Here is a 19,471-nt window from a genome sequence, read left to right as displayed (position 1 = left end):
TGGAGAAAGTGTTTTTTTTTTTTTTAAGTTCCGTAAGAGAGATTTTCATTTTTATACTGAAATAAATGTTAAAGTTCAGAATGAAGAACAAATAAAATTTTGACTTACAGTTAGTCAACACACATGATTTGCAGTTGCTGTTAAAGAGATATTTTGACCTCCATCTTTTCTGCTTCTGCTTTTGTATGATAGATATATCTTAGAAATGATTTGAGGTTACCCAGGGAAAGTATAATAACATTTGTCAAGACAAAATCTCTCATGAAATAATTCATGGAACAGAAACTCATCAAGCAGCAGAAGAAATGTCCAGCTTCTTAGGTAATGGAAAAATATTTGACACTAGCATATGAAAATGATAGAAGAAGTTTAAACTTTGAATTTATAAGAACTATATTAAGGAAAGGATAAAACCATATATAAATATAGAAAAATAGGCCTTTGAAAACAATCGTTAAGGGGATCTCAAACTAAAGTTCTATGTTCTTCAATAAGAAAGATGTTAGAAACATGAAAGAAATTTTGCCATAAAATTTCTATTTATATAATGCTAAATTATAGAAAATGTACCCTCAAATATGTTGAGTACAGCAGTTTTTATTGATCTTCAAGATGGAAATAGCATTTTTATATAAATAAAATGTTATATGAAAGAGTTTATTAAGAGAACAAAATCATTTTTTAAAAACTACTCAGTATTTAAACATTCCTAGCCATATTTTTCTTAAATTCTTCACCTAAATGTCCTGAGAATCAGTAGCCAATGTCTCTTTAGATATTCCTAGAAATTAAGATATGATGTCACCTGCACGTGAAACCTGTTTTAGGCATTTTATAGTGAAAATTATTTTTGTGACAGGCAACCAGAAGGATGTGCAGCACAAAGGAATTAGTGTCATTTTAAGTTCTGAATAGAATGTTCCAAGACAGTGGATTTTCTTTTTAGATAGTCACTTAGAAGTAAAATCCCATACAATTAGCTGCTATTTTCTTGTTTTTTCCTTAAGCCATAATGCATTAAAAATTAGTAATTTGAATGACTGCTTTTCTAAGAATTAGTTGATGTTTTTATTGTTTTACACAGGTAGGGATCTAAATATGTATGTATTCCATTTTTACATTTAAGCCTAGAGAATAAAGTTAGTTTTAAGGGCTTTTAAAAGTATCATTTCAGAAATTGTTTGATTACATGTGCTATTCTTCTTTAAGCCATAATGTGTATACTTTATCAACTTAAAGTTTTCATCCCAAGTGAAATATTTTGTTTTATTGAAATAGTAAAACTCAATATCATCTATTTACCCTCATAAATATTAGCTTGGCCAGCATAAATGAATACAAAAGCCACATCTTGCCAAATTAATGATATGCTAAATTTTCCTTATTTTTCAGACTAAAGTGTTCCCTTTTCTGTTATAAAATTAATAGGTATTAATTACAAACATTTGAAAAATGCAGAAAAATAGAAGAAAATAAATAACCTATAATCTAATAAATCAATACAACTATTAGATTTTGCTGTTTTTTCTTTTAGTCCCTTTCAGTGCATATTTAGGGAATGTTTTTACATAGTTTAAGTAAGTGAATATTTTTGCTTTGATTTTTTTTAATGAGTATAGAACAGTATCATTATAGAATTTTGTATGCAAAGTACTGCACATTGTATTCAGTGCAAATATTTGAATTTCTACCCAGAATGATGAAAAAATAGGATTTATTGCCCTTTGTTCTGACTTTGACTTGATACTTTTGTTCATAGAATTTATTCTTCCAGGGCCTTTTAAATTACTTACACAGGTAATCTTTGACTTAATTATGTCAAACTTCATCAACAAGTTTGCCTTCATCAACAAATACTTTTTCAGCCTCTTTTGTTTCAGGAATTGTGCAAGGTTTAGGGAATATGAAGATGATTGAGCAAAGTACTTCCCTTCAGAACCCTTCCCTCTCACCCAGTCAGTCTTACTGCATACCTTACTGCATCCTAGCCATGGATTCACCCCAGTTCCAAATTCCATTGAGAACATAGCCTTTTCCCTCTTTATTATTGATGACTGAGTCAACAACTTGGTTAGAAATGAAGAGGTAAACATTAGAGCTGCTTAAGATTTAAGGCTGCTTAGCCACCATTGCTCCTCTATGTTTGAAGTCATAATATTTCTCCTAGGACCTGTTTGCTTTTGGACAGGATTTTGTCCACAGTCATCTCTTGGCTCGTTTATTTTCAATGTGAGTGTAAACTTAGGACTGGGAAAGTCATACAGAAAGCATTATAGGCCCTGACTCTATTTTTAAATATACATAGGTAATTTTTAAACTAATAATATTGTTTTCTATTTATTTTTATCACATATTTACAGTACTTCAGATTAAATGTGTTGACCTGAAGTCCTAACCACCATTTGAAATATTTTTCTTTGAACATACATTCTGCATAGCAAATGCATGATATACAAATAAACATTAGAAACCCAATTTAAAAAAATAAGTTAGATTGCCTATCTGTAAAGCCCAGATTATAAATTTTTTATATGCTAAGGGCTTTAATTATTTAATTAATCACAAATTAAAATACTCTGAAAAATTTAACTTCTGGGAAAGATTGTTTAGAGTAAAGCTAATTTCCAAATAAAAATTGAATCACTGATTTTTTTTTTTTTTTTAGTATAATTTTCTCAGTTTGATGTACTGAGGAAAATATCCAAAAGAATATGTACATGTTCCTTCAGTTTCTTTAAGGCCTTTTGTGTTTTTTTGTTTGTTTGTGTCTTTGTGCTACCCCCACTTTTCTTTTGCTTTGTAAGTCCTATTAGAAAATAATAGTAATCTTGTAGCTTTATGTAACACTCACACATATATGTAATTTTTAAACTTTATTTTGAATGAAGTGCAATGTGAAAGGTTATAGTGACATTAGCTATTGTCTTTCCTGTTATTCTTGGTTTATTGCATTCAGTCTTCCTTCCTCCTGCCACACATATGCATTCTTTGTCATCCCTGTCCAACTTTATCACAAAATTTTATTTTCAACTTTTTTTAATTGAAGTATAGTTGATTTACAATGTTGTGCCAATCTCTGCTATACAGCAGAGTGACTTAGTTATATACATGTATACATTCTTTTTAATTACAAAATTTTTAAAGATACTTTACTTATGGAATGTAGTGTCCCTTAGGCTGTCTTTTATTTTGTCAGTAAGATAATCAGTTGTTTTTAATGTTATTGCCTATTCTCTTTCTTCCTTTATCTTAGATGACTTTTGTAGAAAACTCTTTTTGATACTTTTTCCACTTTGTGCTTTGACTTCTCAGAACATTGGAAAACCAAAAAGGAACTGGAGTGAAGAAGAGCCCTATGTTGTGCGGACAGTATCCTGTTAAAAGTGAGGGAAAGGAGCTGAAGATAGTTGTACAACCTGAGACCCAGCACAGAGCTCGGTACCTAACTGAGGGTAGTCGTGGCTCAGTAAAGGACAGAACACAGCAAGGCTTTCCTACAGTAAAGGTACTTATTTTAGTTAGCAATATATGAAGAATTTTATCTACTTTTACTTATTATTTTGTTTTTAACCAAAAAAGAGCTGCCTAAAATAAAACTAATAACTGTGTATATTAGAAATTAAAGTAAAAGTCTGACTGAATTATAGGCCAAATATTATTACTCTGATGTCCTTTGAATTTTAGTTTAAATGAAAGGAGAGATGAAAATGTGTTCTAACAAGTAAAATATATGGCAATCATGAATTATCTTCCCTTTATATTTGACATTGGTAGCAACTGTTTTAGATTCTTCCCAAACCTTATATTTAAGAAGAAATTTTAAAGTGAGTCCAAAGAAATATTGTAGAAATTATCTTGGACTTAGAAAATAAGGTTTTTGAGATGGCTAAAGCAATCAGGACTACTCAACTCAGAAAAGAATTGGTTGATAGGTAACTTAAGTCTTCAGTTTAAAAAACAGGGTATCAGTTGAGTCTTTATCTTTTCAGAACTTAGACTAAAAGAAAAAAGAGGGGGCACTTAAATTTTAGCACCTGGGATACCTTATTAAAAAGACTATTTCTCTTCGAAGACAAACCAAAAGAAGTGGAGTAGGGGATGTTTATTTAACAAATGTTCCTACCCCTTGCAAAATACTAAACAGGGAGGAATTTTGGCTAGTCACATGGTAGATTCTTGTAAATACAGTTTGTGTAAATGTGTTAGTTGAACAATATTTAATTGAACTGCCTTTCGTTTTATACTTGAAAGAAATAATGGTAGAAACTTGGGATCAAGAAGCTTACTCATGACCATTATACGGTTTGTTAATAGTCACATGTACAGTATCATTCCTACCCCTCTACTACTCACCACACCAATCCTTCTTCAGTCCCCCAATCTTAGGACAAGTAACAGGCAAGTGAGAAATTTAAGTCATGCTTTGTATAAATATTTGTCTAACCAGACATTTTGATAGTTTGGTAAATATTTTTAACCTAATTGCTCCGGCTTTAAGTTATGCTTTGTCTAAATACTTGTCTGCAGAAGTAGTTAGATTAATTGCCTGTGATAAGGAGTGAATTGGCTGATCTTAAAAGTTTATTTATTCACTCATTCAGCAAATACCGTACCCTTCTATGTGCCAGACACTGTTCTAAGGTACTGCTAACAGTTTGGGTAGACTGCTTATTTGCTGCTTATTTGACTCATTATGATGATACCCATAGATACAGAGATACAGTTATTCTTGGATAGAAAAGATATATGAGTTTTTTTTAAGCACTTTGATGTGGATTGTACAAGTTATTTTGTGATTTTCTGCATTCTGTATTAGCAGCTTCAGTGTTTACAAACCTTATCAAGAACCAGCATTGGAAACATTTGTTCCCAAGTGTTCTTTTAAATATTTATTTATTCTTCAGCATACAAATTATAATTTAATTTATGAAGGCTTGCTAGAGATCTGTAATGACCCATAGGTCCTGGTTTGAACCAGCAGTTTTTCAGACCATAATGTTTTGGCCCAGGATTTTGTGATGTTGTATATATGTATCTAGTCTATGAAAATGAGCTCCATCCCCCTAGTATTTATATAGCTGCACTTCAAACACTTTCCTACTCAAACAGCTTTAACAGAGTAAAAATTTAGTAGATGTACTCTCATTTGATGATGATAATGATGCCACTAGCACAGTTTAGTGAATTTTCCGTTAGTGGTGGTGGTAAATCCTGAGTGACCCATGTGCTTTGGCAGTCCGTAAGTTTATAAATACCTTAAAGGATTGTGTATTCATTCTCATCTGGTTGTACAAATTAATTACAAATGATAATTTATCATTAAACATCTAAAATTTTAATTAAAATGTGATTATTGCAGAACTAAAACTTAGAGTTTTCTGCAAAAATTTAGCCAATTTTCCTTTATGAAAATATTTTACCTCTGTTTTTCTGGAAGACTTGTTATTTCTTTATTGAATCCAGTTATAAATATAATAATATAGGACTTGGTCTTAAATGTTTGATTTTACAATTAGATTATTTGAAATGCTGATTAGTGTTTATGCTCCATGTTATCTCACTCCAGCTGGAAGGCCATAATGAGCCAGTAGTGTTGCAGGTGTTTGTGGGCAATGACTCTGGTCGAGTGAAACCACATGGATTTTATCAGGCCTGCAGGGTAACTGGGCGAAATACAACTCCCTGCAAAGAAGTGGACATTGAAGGCACTACTGTTATAGAAGTCGGCCTTGATCCGAGCAACAATATGACACTAGCGTGAGTACTTAGTAAAAATATTTTTTGTTAATTCATTACACTTTTGCAGTAGGCAGGAAAATTTTTTAGTTTCTAATGTATAAAAGATGTTGAGTATTGTATTAAAATGTTTTAAACATAACAAATAAAAATAATAGTTTATTGCAGAATGGTAATGGGTGAAAACGAACTCTTTTGCCCTTTGCTAGAGAATTCCCATAGTGAAAGACAAGGATATAAAAGGCAGGTGGAATGCTGGCTTTTTGGAAAATAATACAGACTTATATGTTGGAATTAATAATATTAACATTAAAAAATAAAATTACAAACAATTTGATTTGCTTTCCTAAATTCTCTTTTGTTAGTGTTTGCAGTAGAAACTGACAGAGATCATTCATGGTGCCTTGACCCATCTTGGTATGAAAAAGCATATTGCTGGTCTAAATTTACCTTCTGTTTCTGTTTTCCTATGTTAAAAAAAAATTATGTCCTGAGACTACCTATTTTTCATCTTATGCATTTTCATTTCCTGAAATATATTAGAAATGATTTAAATTAATTTTTTTTCCTTAATCCTTTTATTAAGGACCTTTAATTCTAACGGTAACCATAACAGCAGCAAATATTGATATGGGATAGACCTGTTTTGTAATTATCCGTATTGGATAGCTAAAGACTTTTCTCTACTTGGTTTTCAGGTTTGTTTTGTTTTGTTTTGTTTGGAAAACCATTTGAATAAGTTAGTAAGAGTATAGTTGGAAAAGGGAAATTTTGAAACATATTTAGTGAAGGTTATTTATTTTTAACTTTTGAAATTGTAAAAATAAATGTATATGGTGGAAGATAGGGAGTTACTGATTATAAAAATAGTAATTATTCCTTATAAGTTGAAAATACAGATTAATAAAAATCTCAATAAAATTGAGTAGTAATAAAAAGCTAAAAACATACCCCTCAAACGCCAACTTCCAACTTAATAGAACTAATTACTGTTTTGACATTTATTTTTTCCATCCTTTTTTCTGATAAAATTGCGATGATACTCTACTCACTGCTTTGTAACCTGCTCTTCACTTATCATGAGCATTTTCCCATAACATTAAATATTATTTATAACATATGTTTTAATGGCTGTGCAGCGTTAACATTTTGGGGGGAGACAGTTACTAATTTTTTTCAAGTAAAATCCATTTCTTTATTTTAATATCTGAATTAGGTGCAAAAAGAAAGAGGATAAATTTAATTTTTTAAAGCAAAAATACCTCTTTTAAACCATTACTTATGTTCAGATTTTGAAATAGTGATTTTAATTCTGTACTATTTTTTCCATTATTGTTATAAATGAAAAGTTGACAAGATGAGAAGTTATGAATATTCAGAACTTACCCTTCTCTGTTTTTTGAATTTGGAACCATATAATTATATTACATACTCAAAAATTAACAAGGAAGCAAATTATTTTTAAAAAGAAAACTTGTTTGATTAAGAATATTGTGCTATTTATACAACAGAAAATATCAGTTAATATATTTTTTCTGTATTAGGGTGGACTGCGTAGGGATATTGAAATTGAGGAATGCTGATGTTGAAGCCAGAATAGGAATTGCTGGTTCCAAGAAAAAAAGCACTCGTGCCAGATTGGTTTTTCGAGTTAATATCACAAGGAAAGATGGCTCCACTTTGACACTGCAAACACCCTCTTCTCCGATTTTATGTAGTAAGTAAGAAAATATGGAGATATTAAATATATGGAATTTTTTTCCCTTTTCTGTTAATCTTTTGATATCTCTAAATATCAGTTGTTTTTCATACTCCAGCTTGTGATCACGAAAAATTTGAAACATTTTCAAAGCTATAGTTAAATTTTCTAGGTTAAATTAAAGGTGGGTAATTTCTAATAAAATTCAAAAGGAATGTAGCATTTTGTAGTTTCCTCTTATCCTATACTGATTTAAAAAGTAATTTGGGGCTTCCCTGGTGGTGCAGTGGTTGAGAATCTGCCTGCCAATGCAGGGGACACGGGTTCGAGCCCTGGTCTGGGAGGATCCCACACGCCGCGGAGCGGCTGGGCCTGTGAGCCACAACTACTGAGGCTGCGCGTCTGGAACCTATGCTCCACAACAAGAGAGGCCGCGACAGTGAGAGGCCTGCGCACCGCGATGAGGAGTGTGACCCCTGCTTGCCGCAACTAGAGAAAGCCCTTGCGCGGAAACGAGGACCCAACACAGCCAAAAATAAATAAATTAATTTTAAAAAAAAAAGTAATTTGAACAGTTTGCCTGAAGTAAATTGCAAAGGCACAGGATTTTCACAGCATCTTCATAGTGTGATAAATCGCTGTGATTCTAAGTGTTTTGTATTAGAATGTAAGAAACAATAAGGTAAGCAGAACTTTGTAAATATATAGCAGTTGGAGTTCTGATTACAAATTAAAGTATTATAGTATAGTGGGAAATGAAATTCTTACTTTGCTAACCTTGGCATAGAAAGTAAATGATGTGTGTGTGTGTAATTTTTTTTTTTTGGCCGTGTTGGGTCTTTGTTGCTGTGCATGGGCTCTTCTTTGGTTGCGCAGAGCGGGGGCCACTCTTTGTTGCAGTGCGCGGGCTTCTCATTGCGGTGGCTTCTCTTGTTGTGGAGCCACGGACTCTAGGCTCACGGGCTTCAGTAGTTGTGGCATGTGGCCTCAGTAGTTGTGGCTCGTGGGCTCTAGAGTGCAGGCTCAGTAGTTGTGGCTCGCGGGCTGTAGAGCACAGGCTCAGTAGTTGTGGCGCACGGGCTTAGTTGCTCCGCGGCATGTGGGATCTTTCCGGACCAGGGATTGAATCCATGTCCCCTGCATTGGCAGGCGGATTCTCAACCACTGCACCACCAGGGAAGTCCATGTGTGTGTATTTAAATTCAGTCATGTTGTATGTGCTTCAAGATATAGTCTGGTTTCCCTGTAATGAGTATTATTACAAGTAATAAATAGGAAAACTTTTTCCTTTGTACATCCCTTAAGAAGATTTTCATTAACTATTATTTTCTTTGGCCTTGCTTCTGAATTCAAAAGAGCAGAAGAGACTGAGTTCCATTCACTTGAACTTCCTGTTGGGTCGTTATGGGTATTATGACCTTGGTACCTCCAGGATACCTACAAAACCTTTGTTATTTAATTGTAGCTTAGTTTTGTCAAATTATTCACCCTTGGTAAATCTTATTTTTCCCTTCCTTTCTAATTCATCTCAGAAGTGACTATACCCCTACGTTAGCTTGGCAAACACCCTAATTTTAAAAAGAAAGTAGTAAATAGCTTTCTGATCTAAAGAGAGCTCATTTGGGGCTTCCCTGGTGGCACAGTGGTTGAGAATCCGAGCCCTGGTCTGGGAAGATCCCACATGCCACGGAGCTACTAAGCCTGTGCGCCACAACTACTGAGCCCACGTGCCACAACTACCAAGGCCACGCGCCTAGAGCCCGTGCTGCGCAACAAGAGAAGCCACTGCAATGAGAAGCCCGCGCACCGCAACAAAGAGTAGCCCCCGCTCACCGCAACTAGAGAAAGCCCACGTGCGGCAACAAAGACCCAATGCAGCCAAAAATTTTTTAAAAAATAAAATAAAAATAAAGAGAGCTCATTTGGATTTCTCTATTTTTCATTATTATGAAAAATTTGTTTTGATACTAGTATTTCCTTGGGCTATTTCTGGATAATGTTCAGTTATAAATATGCTGCTTTTAAAGTTTCTAGATTCCATGTCCATTCTATTATGTTCAGATAGGGACAGAATAAATAATCTGTAGATGGTTTATTGAGTTGTAAAGCTTTTCTAATTTAGGTGCTAATTTACTATAAATCACAATATGTCTCAACTTGAATATTATTAGGATGGAGTTTCAATTTTAGTGGGGCATGTGCAGTTCTTCTTTTATATGATCTAATACTTTGAGCATGACCATAGCCACTCTATGTTCCATTATGGGTTTATGGTTTGTGTTTATTTCCGTGAATATAACCTTTTTGGCAGGTTTGAGCAGTTGGGGTAGAATGAGAGGTAAAAAGGAAATAGGTTAGTAAGAAGGGTTAGAATTGGAATGGGAGGTAGAAGGAAACAGGAAGATGAGAGGGAGGTAGAAAAGGAAGAGGGGCCAAAAGGTTCTAGAGGTGGAAGGGAGGAGAGGAAACAGATACTTGATCTTCCATCTAGAGACACTCAATGGAAAGAAGGCCTAATGCCAGAATTCATGTTGTGCCTTGTGACCTTAGAAAAACAGTCCTGCTTCTACTTGTTGGTTTAACAGTGGCCATTGGATCCATTGTCTTTTTGTTTGTTGTTAAGGGGATAGAAGAATCATCCCCTTTTATATTCTTCACACCTTTAGATGTCTCCAGACAATACATATATACTAGATCAAATTAAGAATATCAATTTTCATACTTTTTTAGAATCCACCCTTCTATAATAATTTTTTTAATGTGGCAAAATTAATCATAGCTTTCTTCAATATAATGTATTTTAGATTTTGTCTTACTAATGCTTATTGTATTAAATCTTACTGAATTTAACGAGTTCCTACTTTCCTTATTTCTAGCTCTTCCACAACTTTAGAGAAGGGATAATATCATTGAGTAAACTTTTCTTCTCTTTACAGACATTAAAAAGCCTTACTAATTCTTTTGACAGGTTGAAATATTTGCTTTGTTATTTTTCAGTATTCAGATGTTCATTAATTTTTTTCAGCTTTTTATTTTTTTTTATTTTTGGCTGTGTTGGGTCTTTGTTGCTGCGCGAGGGCTTTCTCTAGTTGTGGCGAGCAGGGGCTGCTCTAGGCATGCGGGCTTCAGTAGGTGTGGCATGAGGGCTCAGTAGTTGTGGCTCGCAGGCTCTAGAGCGCAGGCTCAGTAGTTGTGACGAACGGGCTTAGTTGCTCCACGGCATGTGGGATCTTCCCGGACCAGGGCTCAAACCCATGTCCCCTGCGTTGGCAGGCGGATTCTTAACTACTGCACCACCAGGGAAGTCCCTCAGCTTTATTTTTGAGGCCGCTATTTGAACAGCATCTAAAAGCACATTGTTTTTTATAATACCAGAAAGGTGCCTGCTTTTTTTGTTACAGTTTTTTAAAGCAATGTGATCACTTTCAAGAGTCAGCTTACTAATTACTTAAAGATAAAAATAAAACAGTTAATGCGTAAATAATCCTGATTTCACTTCTGTTTAGTATGGAGTATGTCCTGTTAGGTAACCATTAAACTTTTTAATAGAAAAGACCTTTTAAGGTCAAAAGTTAGAAGTTAAATTGTCTTGAACAGACTAGTTCTTTGTGTAATGTAAATACAAATATATAAAAGATAAATACACATTGTACCTTCAGAGGGGCCTCATTTGGCCATCTTAAGCCTTTAATACATAAAAGGAAAAAATGAGGTAGGAAAAAAGTTTTGATAATCATGAGTGAAGTGGAATTTCCATATAGTATTTTGAGAGTTGGGGGGAAAGGTTATAGACTTTGCATTCATTTTGTTAATACAATATGTGCATATAATTTTGCACCTCTTATTGTTTTCTAATCAAAATAATATCTATCATATTTTTCTTGAATGTTGTATAAAAACAAGTATCTAGTTCCAGTGTTACTCCAAAAAGTTATAAATTCACTTAATTAAGTTCACTTAATTCTCTAAAAGGATATGTAATTACCAGTGTACGACCAGTAACTGTTTCCATTCTGTTCATACATTAACCCTGTGGGTTCCAGACAGTGTATATGTTTATACAATCACAATTTCTTTTAAACTCAGACATTGCTGAAGATATTATTTGCCATTCAGATATTGAATTAGGATAAGATACTTGTTTGTATTAAGAAGTGAGGCTAAATGGTGCTACGGTAACAACCAACCAAAAAAATCTAAGTGGCTTACACAACAAAGTTTTACTTCTTCCGCATTTTATGATAACATTGGGTGTGGTTTGGAAGCAGCTCCATTTTCTTCACTCTGGGAACCAGGCTTTAGAAGCTGCCCCTTTCTGGGATATTGCCATTTTTGTAGTGGAGGAAGATGGTAGAACCACGTGGGGCTCTTAAAGCCTGGAAGTGGCACATTAATTACTTCAGTTCACATTTCGTTATACGAACAAGTCACATGGCCAGTCCTTACATGAGTGGAGCAAGAATGACGTTGAGTGGAGCAAGAGCCTTCCCACAAGGAACGGCAGGCCTAGGGAAAGAGGGGCAGTAAATATTTTGACAAGGATAATTTCCCATATTACTTTCTTGTAAAGATAAAATTAAGTATTAAATATGTAAGTATTTAATGAGAAAAAAACTTAAACTTTTCCTAAAGTTTAATAGGCTATCTCATTAATTTAGAAGTTGATAAGTTATACAGCCATGTTAAAGTTTACCTTTGCAGTATATATGTTGTTAGGGTGTACTAAAACAACAAATAGTGTATTCTATTTCGAAGTGCTTAATCTTAAGGAAGCAGGTTTTTGAGTACCTAAAAGGTATGTATTTGCATTAACCAGTATCCCAGAGAGTATTCTGGTGGAAAACTAGTCCTTAGGCGTCAATATGGAAGAATGTTTCTGGAGTCAAATATGTTGGGGGGACTGTGTACTATACCCACTTCTTGGATATTTACAGTGTACATCAGAATGTGAAATGCTTGGAGAAATCCTATTGTTCATTTAGCTTTGCTTAACTCAGTAATTCCCAGATACACTTACTTTGGAACCTGTTTTACTAAGCAGTACATATTAAATTTTCTTAAGGAAATCATGACATGAGGAAGTTGGTAGGCCAGTTACAATTTCTTAGATCTGGCTCCTGCTCAGTACTAGTCAACCTCTTTGTTAATTGTACTAGTGGTTAGTTAGTCTTTGTAATTGAAAAACAAGTGCATTTTATCTTTAACCTCAGGGTATCCTAGTTCAAGGAGATACCCTGGTAGAAAGAATTACTCTGAATTGCATTCAGTCTGTTTTCAGGTGTTCTTCTGGTTTAGGGCCTGAGTCCTGGGTCTAGATCCTAAAGATGCCCTCAATACCACCCATAGGCTCACATTGCCTCAGAAGTCTTGTAAGGGCATAGCATAGCTGACATTTTTAAGGTTAGGATTGTGAGATAAATTTGTTTCTAAATTGAATTTTTTAAAAATATTAAGACAAAAACATGACCAAATTCATATTTTACACCTTTTTTTTGTTCATGTAATGAGAAAACAGATGACAGCTAATAAATTAAAACGTCATCACGGACATTAACCCATCCCTATAAAATCTTACAATAGTTATTAAAAATTAATACAGACTTTTCTGTTTTTTCTTTGCTTTCTGTTATGGTAAAATTTAATATGCAGAATAAAAGAAGTCAAATTCAGGGGTCAACAAAGACAACTTATAGAACTGGATAATTGAGAGTTGATTTTAGATAAGAAGTAAGTGTTGGTGGTTCTTTTTATGGAATGCTTATATATATCTACAGCTCAGCCAGCAGGAGTGCCAGAAATCTTAAAGAAGAGCTTACATAGCTGTTCAGTGAAAGGAGAGGAAGAAGTATTTTTAATCGGCAAGAACTTTCTGAAAGGAACTAAAGTTATTTTCCAAGAAAATGTTTCTGGTAAGTAGGCACAATACTGCCTTAGAAATTGTTGCGTGTTTCACTTTGTTATAAAGATATATTTGTAGCTACAAAGTAAAAAATTTTTCACAATTTTAGTAAGTCACTGTTTTTATTTCAATCAGATGAAAACTCTTGGAAGTCGGAAGCTGAAATCGACATGGAATTATTTCATCAGGTATAATTTAAACTTTTTATAGTTTGATTGTTTACTCTCTGAGAAATTGAGTTTTGCTCCAAAATTTTCCTGCATTAACAAATTTCTTCTTTATATGGGGTTGATGTAAATCATTTAAAGTTTCTTTCTTGGGTTTCTTTAACTGAAATAGATTTATTCCACTGATGCTAGAAATGACAGTTCTCTATTTGAAAAAGTTAAGAGCGTTAGCAAATTACCATTGTTAATGAATGAAACATTTCTTTCCTAATACTTATTTGCTCTGAGGATTTGGATTATCTTAACGGTACTATTTAGTTAAATCAAAGGGAAACACTTATCGAGTACCTGTTATGTGCCAGGTGTTTTATACTTGTTAGTTACCTTTTTGCATTCAGAAGCGCTACTTGTTACACTTAAAGAGTCTATATTTGTAGGACCTTGCTATATATTGTTTTCCAAATAACAAGGAAAAAAGTTTGAAAACAAGGATAAAGGACTGACTTAAGAATTAGTATGTAGAGCAGATAAGACCAACCTCATAGAAGTTGAAACTAACAAAAGAGAAAGACAAACTTATGAGTAAATCAGATATAAGGCATATGCAGAAGACTGGTATGTATAAGTACAGTTCATAAAGAACAGAGAAGCAAAAGAACACAAATCAGAGCCAGCCAAAGGGAGAGACACATAAAGTAAGGTCTGGGAGTGTCCTGAAGGTGAAGCTTCCTGTCCTCAGGGATTCCTTACCCTCTCAGCACATTGATGTGTGACAACATAGGCAGTACATACAGAGTACTGCCTATTAGGAAGCTCATCCAAGCTGTTGGTATTCAGAGTTTTTATTTGTGTTGGATCACATACTGCCCGTGCAGCTAACCTTTGGTCTCCAGTTCCCCCAGAGGTTGGAAATGATATGACATGTTTCAAAGCTCTCTTCATAAATTACATTGTTAGACTTTTCAGTGGCCAAAGCCCCTAAACAAACAAAGATACTTCTGTCAGACAGGACATTCTAGGGGCCTAGAGATCACCTCCCAGTAGCCAAGGGAAAAGACTAGACCTCACTTTGAGTTAAATTAATTCTTCACTACGTAGTATCATGTAAGGTGGAGCTTCCTGTATACCTAGACAAATGCTATGCAGAATGTTCTCCTCTAGCCTATGCTACTACATGCTGTCAAGAAGAGATAGTAGGACTCAGCAGCCATTCCTTTGTCACATTTACCATCAGATAATGTCTGCTAGACTAGTCTTAACTGAAATTCTAGTACCTGCTTTGTGACTAACAATCTGTGTTACCTGTGTAAGACAAGTCTCTCTTTTGCCCCAGTTTTCTAATCTATAAGATAAACTCTTTCACTAGATTATTTGAGGTTCCTTCTAACTCTGGCATTTTATGATTTCTTGTAAAACTTGTTGATCAGACCATTCCCACTTCAGAGCTTATAAGCTCTGAAAAAGATTATCTGCTGGAAAAAAGAAAGTCGTTACTTTGAATCCAAGCAGATTTTTCTAAGAAATTAAAATTCAGGGACTTCCTGGTGGTCCAGTGGCTAAGACTCCGCACTCCCAATGCAGGGGACCCGGTTCAGTCCCTGGTCAGGGAAGTATTATAGATCCTACATGCATGCTGCAACTAAGAGTTCGAATGCCACAACTAAAAGATCCCGCGTGTTGCAACTAAAACACGGTGCAGCAAAATAAATAAATAAATAAATATTTTTTAAAGATGAAGAAATTAAATTTCAGATATTCTTCTCTTTTTACCTCAGAGAACATTCTGCCTGCTCCACAGGTCTCCCAATCCTTTGTATGTTTTGTCTGTATTGTACTCCTAGCTCAGTGGTAGTTAATTGCTCTTAATTTTTGAGAGTAGTATTTTTAAAAAGCTTACTATCACTACCTACGATTTACTTAGTTTTTAATTCAAATCACTTGTAGAATTTCTGGATTCAGATTGAGGAAGTAAGAAGAATTAGTATGAAAATAGGTTCATTTGGCTTTTAAAAGGTTTCGGGGGCTTCCCTGGTGGCACAGTGGTTAAGAATCTGCCTGCCAATGCAGGGGACACGGGTTTGAGCCCTGGTCCAGGAAGATCCCACATGCCACAGAGCCACTAAGCCCGTGCACCACAACTGCTGAGCCTGCACTCTAGAGCCCACGAGCCACAACTACTGAGCCCATGTGCCACAACTACTGAAGCCCACGCACCTAGAGCCCGTGCTCCACAGCAAGAGAAGCCACTGCAATGAGAAGCACGCACACTGCAACAAAGAGTGGCCCCTGCTCTGCACAACCAGAGAAAAGCCCACGCACAGCAACGAAGACCCAATGCAGCCAAAAAATAGAATAAATAAAATAAAATAAAATAAATTAAAAAAATAAATAAATAAAAGGTTTCAAATTAGATTTGCTTAAATACGCTCTCCAAAGCAAGTGGAGTAAAAGGTTTGTTTAAATAAAATATGCATCTGACTTTTAGATACTAATTCTGTTACTAATTACCAAGAAACAAGTTTTTATTCAGAAGAATAATTTCAGTTATTGAGTTTGCCAAATATGTAATTTTAAGATTGGGAAGATACTTCACAAGTCCATCCATTCAACCATCTCCTTAACTGTAGGTAGGACTGCTTTGTGATGTAGTTGCAGTGTTTAAACAAAGGAAGGTGGGCAAGATTTTAAGATTCTGTTTCTTAGAAGTTGGATCACTGCAGGTACATTTTTTGATGGCCTCATGTGCAGTTGAGTATGTGCATTCAGATTTTTGCCCCCTAATACCTGTGGATGTCCACACATTTATATATGTTTTTCCACCTGAATTAGAAGTGTGATTTTTTTTTTTTTGAGGGTCACAGTCATTTATTTTCACATTTTTTCCCCTCATTACATTGGGCTAGGAAAAAAGTCATGAGTGTATAGAATTGTGCTAGTCCATTGTCTGTCCTTCGAATCAAACTGGGATCCAGGTTCCAACTGTAAGTTCTCAATCTGACTCAGTGTCAGAGAGAGTTGACCACTGTTGCTGGGGGCCAGGGTGTAGGGGGAGAAATGCAGGAAACAGGCATGGACTTGACTGTGGAAGGTACATGTTCCAGGGCTCCCATCTGGGTACCTGAGGATCCTCTATGTAGATCATATGTGGGGGAGCCCACAGCAGCTCCTCAAAGCAATCAGGGATGGCACACGCAGGGGGCTGGTACTCGGGTGGTGGGACATCAGCCACTTCTGAGAAGTCCTTGTTCTCCCCTCTGTGTTCTAGGATCCTGTGAAGGGCCTCTCCATAAGGACATGGCGAGGGTTCACTCCTTGGTCTCTGGTTGGCTTCATGAACGGTCCAATATAAGTCCTGCATGTTTATGAGCATCTGGAGACATTTTCTCCTGCTCTTATTTATGCCCGTTTGCTTGAGATGCCTGGCAATTATTCTTGATGCTATGTGATAATTCTTCTTTAACTCTTCATCTTCAAGGAGTTCCCATTCTTGTAGGAAACTCCTAATCTCATGGTTGCTCCAAGGTTTAACACACTGGTCTGAGGGCAGTTCTTCTCCCTGGGTTTCTTTTACCTTCTCTACTTCCTGGAGGTGTCTAGTAATTTCAGCCTGAAATGTCACTTTCTCCATTTTTATTCTGAGTTTTCTCTGCAGCCTCAGGGCCTAATCCAGGAGCAAGAGAGCTGGCACTTACTCTGCTTTGCTGGAATTCAGGAGATTAGGTGGTCTCCTAAAATGTGTCTGCTCCTCTCTGCTTCTGGCAGTCTCTCGAAGTGTGATTTTTTTTGAGATGGCTAACTGGACTCAGGAAGCATTCTATTAATGCCATAAATAAGAAGCTATTTTTAAATGTATAATGTGACTATTTCAGAGAGTGTTTTAAGATGGCTTAGAAACAAATTAAGTGCTCAGAAATCAAAATCTTGGCCTCATTTGTCACATGTTCTATTCAACTGAGTCAACCAACTACCATAGTTTAACTAAGTAAAAAATGTCATCACATTCACTTCATCCTCAGCTATCACCATTGGCCTCCTGCATATCACATACTCAGTATAAAAAGGATAATCACTACCCCTTGATATTCCTTCCCAATACCATAACATACTAGGGAAGAAGAGAACAAGTCAAATGTGGTTCATTGTGTCTTCTAAGAAGAATAAGTGCTGCTGAAGCATTTATGGAACTCTTCCTTTCTCTTAAAAGGATGCTTCTACCACTATTTTCACATACAAAAAAATGACTTTAATCTACTGAGGTTTGGGTAAACTGAACCCTATTGACTTTAAATGAGAATTAAAGTGGTTAGGAAGCAGTGAACTGCATTGCGAAGTATTGATACATCTCACTGTTAAGGTTTACAAAACATATGGTAACTGACATTATGCATGGTGGACATATTTTTTTCCTGAATATATATTCATTCTTTTTTTCGACAAATATATTTGAGTATATTTTGTGTGAGGTGCTTAACCATGGAGATAGAATGAAGAACAGAACATCCTAGGTTCTCATGGAGGTTACATTCTTGTGGTTGGAGAGGGACAAAAAACAAGCAGATAATCACAGTAATTTCAGGTGGTGATAAGTGCTATTTTAGAAATAAACAAGATTATGTGGTCAGATTGGAGAGGGGTGCTACTTTAAATAGGATGGTCAGAGAGGGCTTCTCTGAGGAGATGACATTTGAATGAGACCTGAAAATGGGTAAGGAACTAGCCATTTGAAGAGGTAAAGGAAGAGTTTTCCAGTGAGAGAGAACAGAAAGTTGTAAAGGCTCTGAGGTAAAAATGAATTTAGTATGTTAAAAGAATGAATTTACTGTGTTAGTGTAAGAAGGTCAGTGTGACTGGAATGTAACAAGCTGGAGGAGAAGGGGAATGAGATAAAGTTGACAGGGCAGGGACCTTGTAAGCCACTGTAAAACATTGGTATTTTACCTTAAAAGCAGTTTTAAGATTAATGTCCTGATGCCCGTGAACCTGAGCTTTTAAATACTACATTTTTTCCCCTAGTCAGAATTTTTAAACTTTACAACTAACAGGAAATGTACTTAATTATAATATTTTATTTCAAAATTTTAATTTAAACATTACTTCTTTTCTGACTCTTGTAATTTTCTTTCAATTAGAATCATCTTATTGTGAAGGTTCCCCCATATCATGACCAACATATAACTTTGCCAGTATCAGTGGGAATATACGTAGTGACCAATGCTGGAAGATCTCATGATGTTCAGCCATTCACTTACACTCCAGACCCAGGTATGTCAAAATAAAAAGTTCTGAATCAAAAGGAATAATTAACTTCTAGTTCTTTGGAAGAATATGAAGAAGACCAGCCAACTTAAAAGAGAAAGTTGTGTGCTAAGATGAATTGATATCAGTATTTTTTGAAGATGGCATTATTTCCTAAGAAGATGGCCACCAAACACTGCTTTTACTCTTATATTAAGGGAACTGTTTCTGCCTTATGCTCTAATAATAAAAGAAAAGCTAGAAATGCTCTGAAGTCAGGCTCTCCAGAGTTGTCATACAAGTTACTCCTTGGTAAGAATTACCATTCATTGAGTACCTCTTATGTGCAGAAAGGTGAAAGTGACGACTTTGAGAAACTGCTAATAGTTTTTAGTCTGGCTGGCTTATAGGATGCATTTTGGGAGAGGTGAGAGATAGCTTGGAATGATAAGTGATAATATCACAAATAGAATCATATGCCTGTAACATTTTCTAATTTGTGTTATCAAAAATATCAGAGACTTCTGGTGAATAAATATTTTATATATAATTTTAAGCATTTAGGTAAAACAGGTGCTTAAGAAACCAGAGCAGTTGCTTATAAATTTAGCTCTCTGGGTAAGAAGTGTCCTAAGAGTTTTTTGCCTACATTAGTTTAGTTGCCTGAAGAAGAGAAGGCTTTTCCTGGAGAAGCAGAGAGAACATTTTGGAAATGGAAACTCTTCACATGTTTTG

At 35.1% G+C, this 19,471-nt stretch overlaps 2 protein-coding genes across 7 annotated transcripts in view; one reads left to right on the top strand and one right to left on the bottom strand.

Moving 5' to 3' along the window:
- The window catches only part of NFAT5 (nuclear factor of activated T cells 5), a 134,048-nt gene that overhangs the window by 90,814 nt on the left and 23,763 nt on the right, over positions 1–19,471 (top strand). For all 6 annotated transcript variants that reach the window (XM_068529405.1, XM_068529404.1, XM_068529403.1 and 3 more), the window contains 6 exons: positions 3,313–3,505; positions 5,567–5,757; positions 7,281–7,453; positions 13,210–13,344; positions 13,470–13,522; positions 18,631–18,763. In XM_068529405.1, coding sequence (XP_068385506.1) covers positions 3,313–3,505; positions 5,567–5,757; positions 7,281–7,453; positions 13,210–13,344; positions 13,470–13,522; positions 18,631–18,763 — 878 coding nt within the window. The remainder of the gene's footprint in view (positions 1–3,312; positions 3,506–5,566; positions 5,758–7,280; positions 7,454–13,209; positions 13,345–13,469; positions 13,523–18,630; positions 18,764–19,471) is intronic.
- MSANTD5 (Myb/SANT DNA binding domain containing 5) lies at positions 16,491–17,129 on the bottom strand. The gene has a single exon (XM_068528785.1). The coding sequence runs from the start codon at positions 17,127–17,129 to the stop codon at positions 16,491–16,493; it is 639 nt and encodes a 212-aa protein (XP_068384886.1).

The sequence above is a fragment of the Eschrichtius robustus genome, chromosome 19 (assembly GCF_028021215.1).
Source record: "Eschrichtius robustus isolate mEscRob2 chromosome 19, mEscRob2.pri, whole genome shotgun sequence".
NCBI lineage: Eukaryota > Metazoa > Chordata > Mammalia > Artiodactyla > Eschrichtiidae > Eschrichtius > Eschrichtius robustus.
This window is presented reverse-complemented; position numbering and strand designations above follow the sequence as displayed.

What these genes read in the sequence shown, in the direction of transcription:
- MSANTD5 (XM_068528785.1), bottom strand. Translation starts at nt 17,129, where the DNA reads ATGGAGAAAGTGACATTTCAGGCTGAAATTACTAGACACCTCCAGGAA.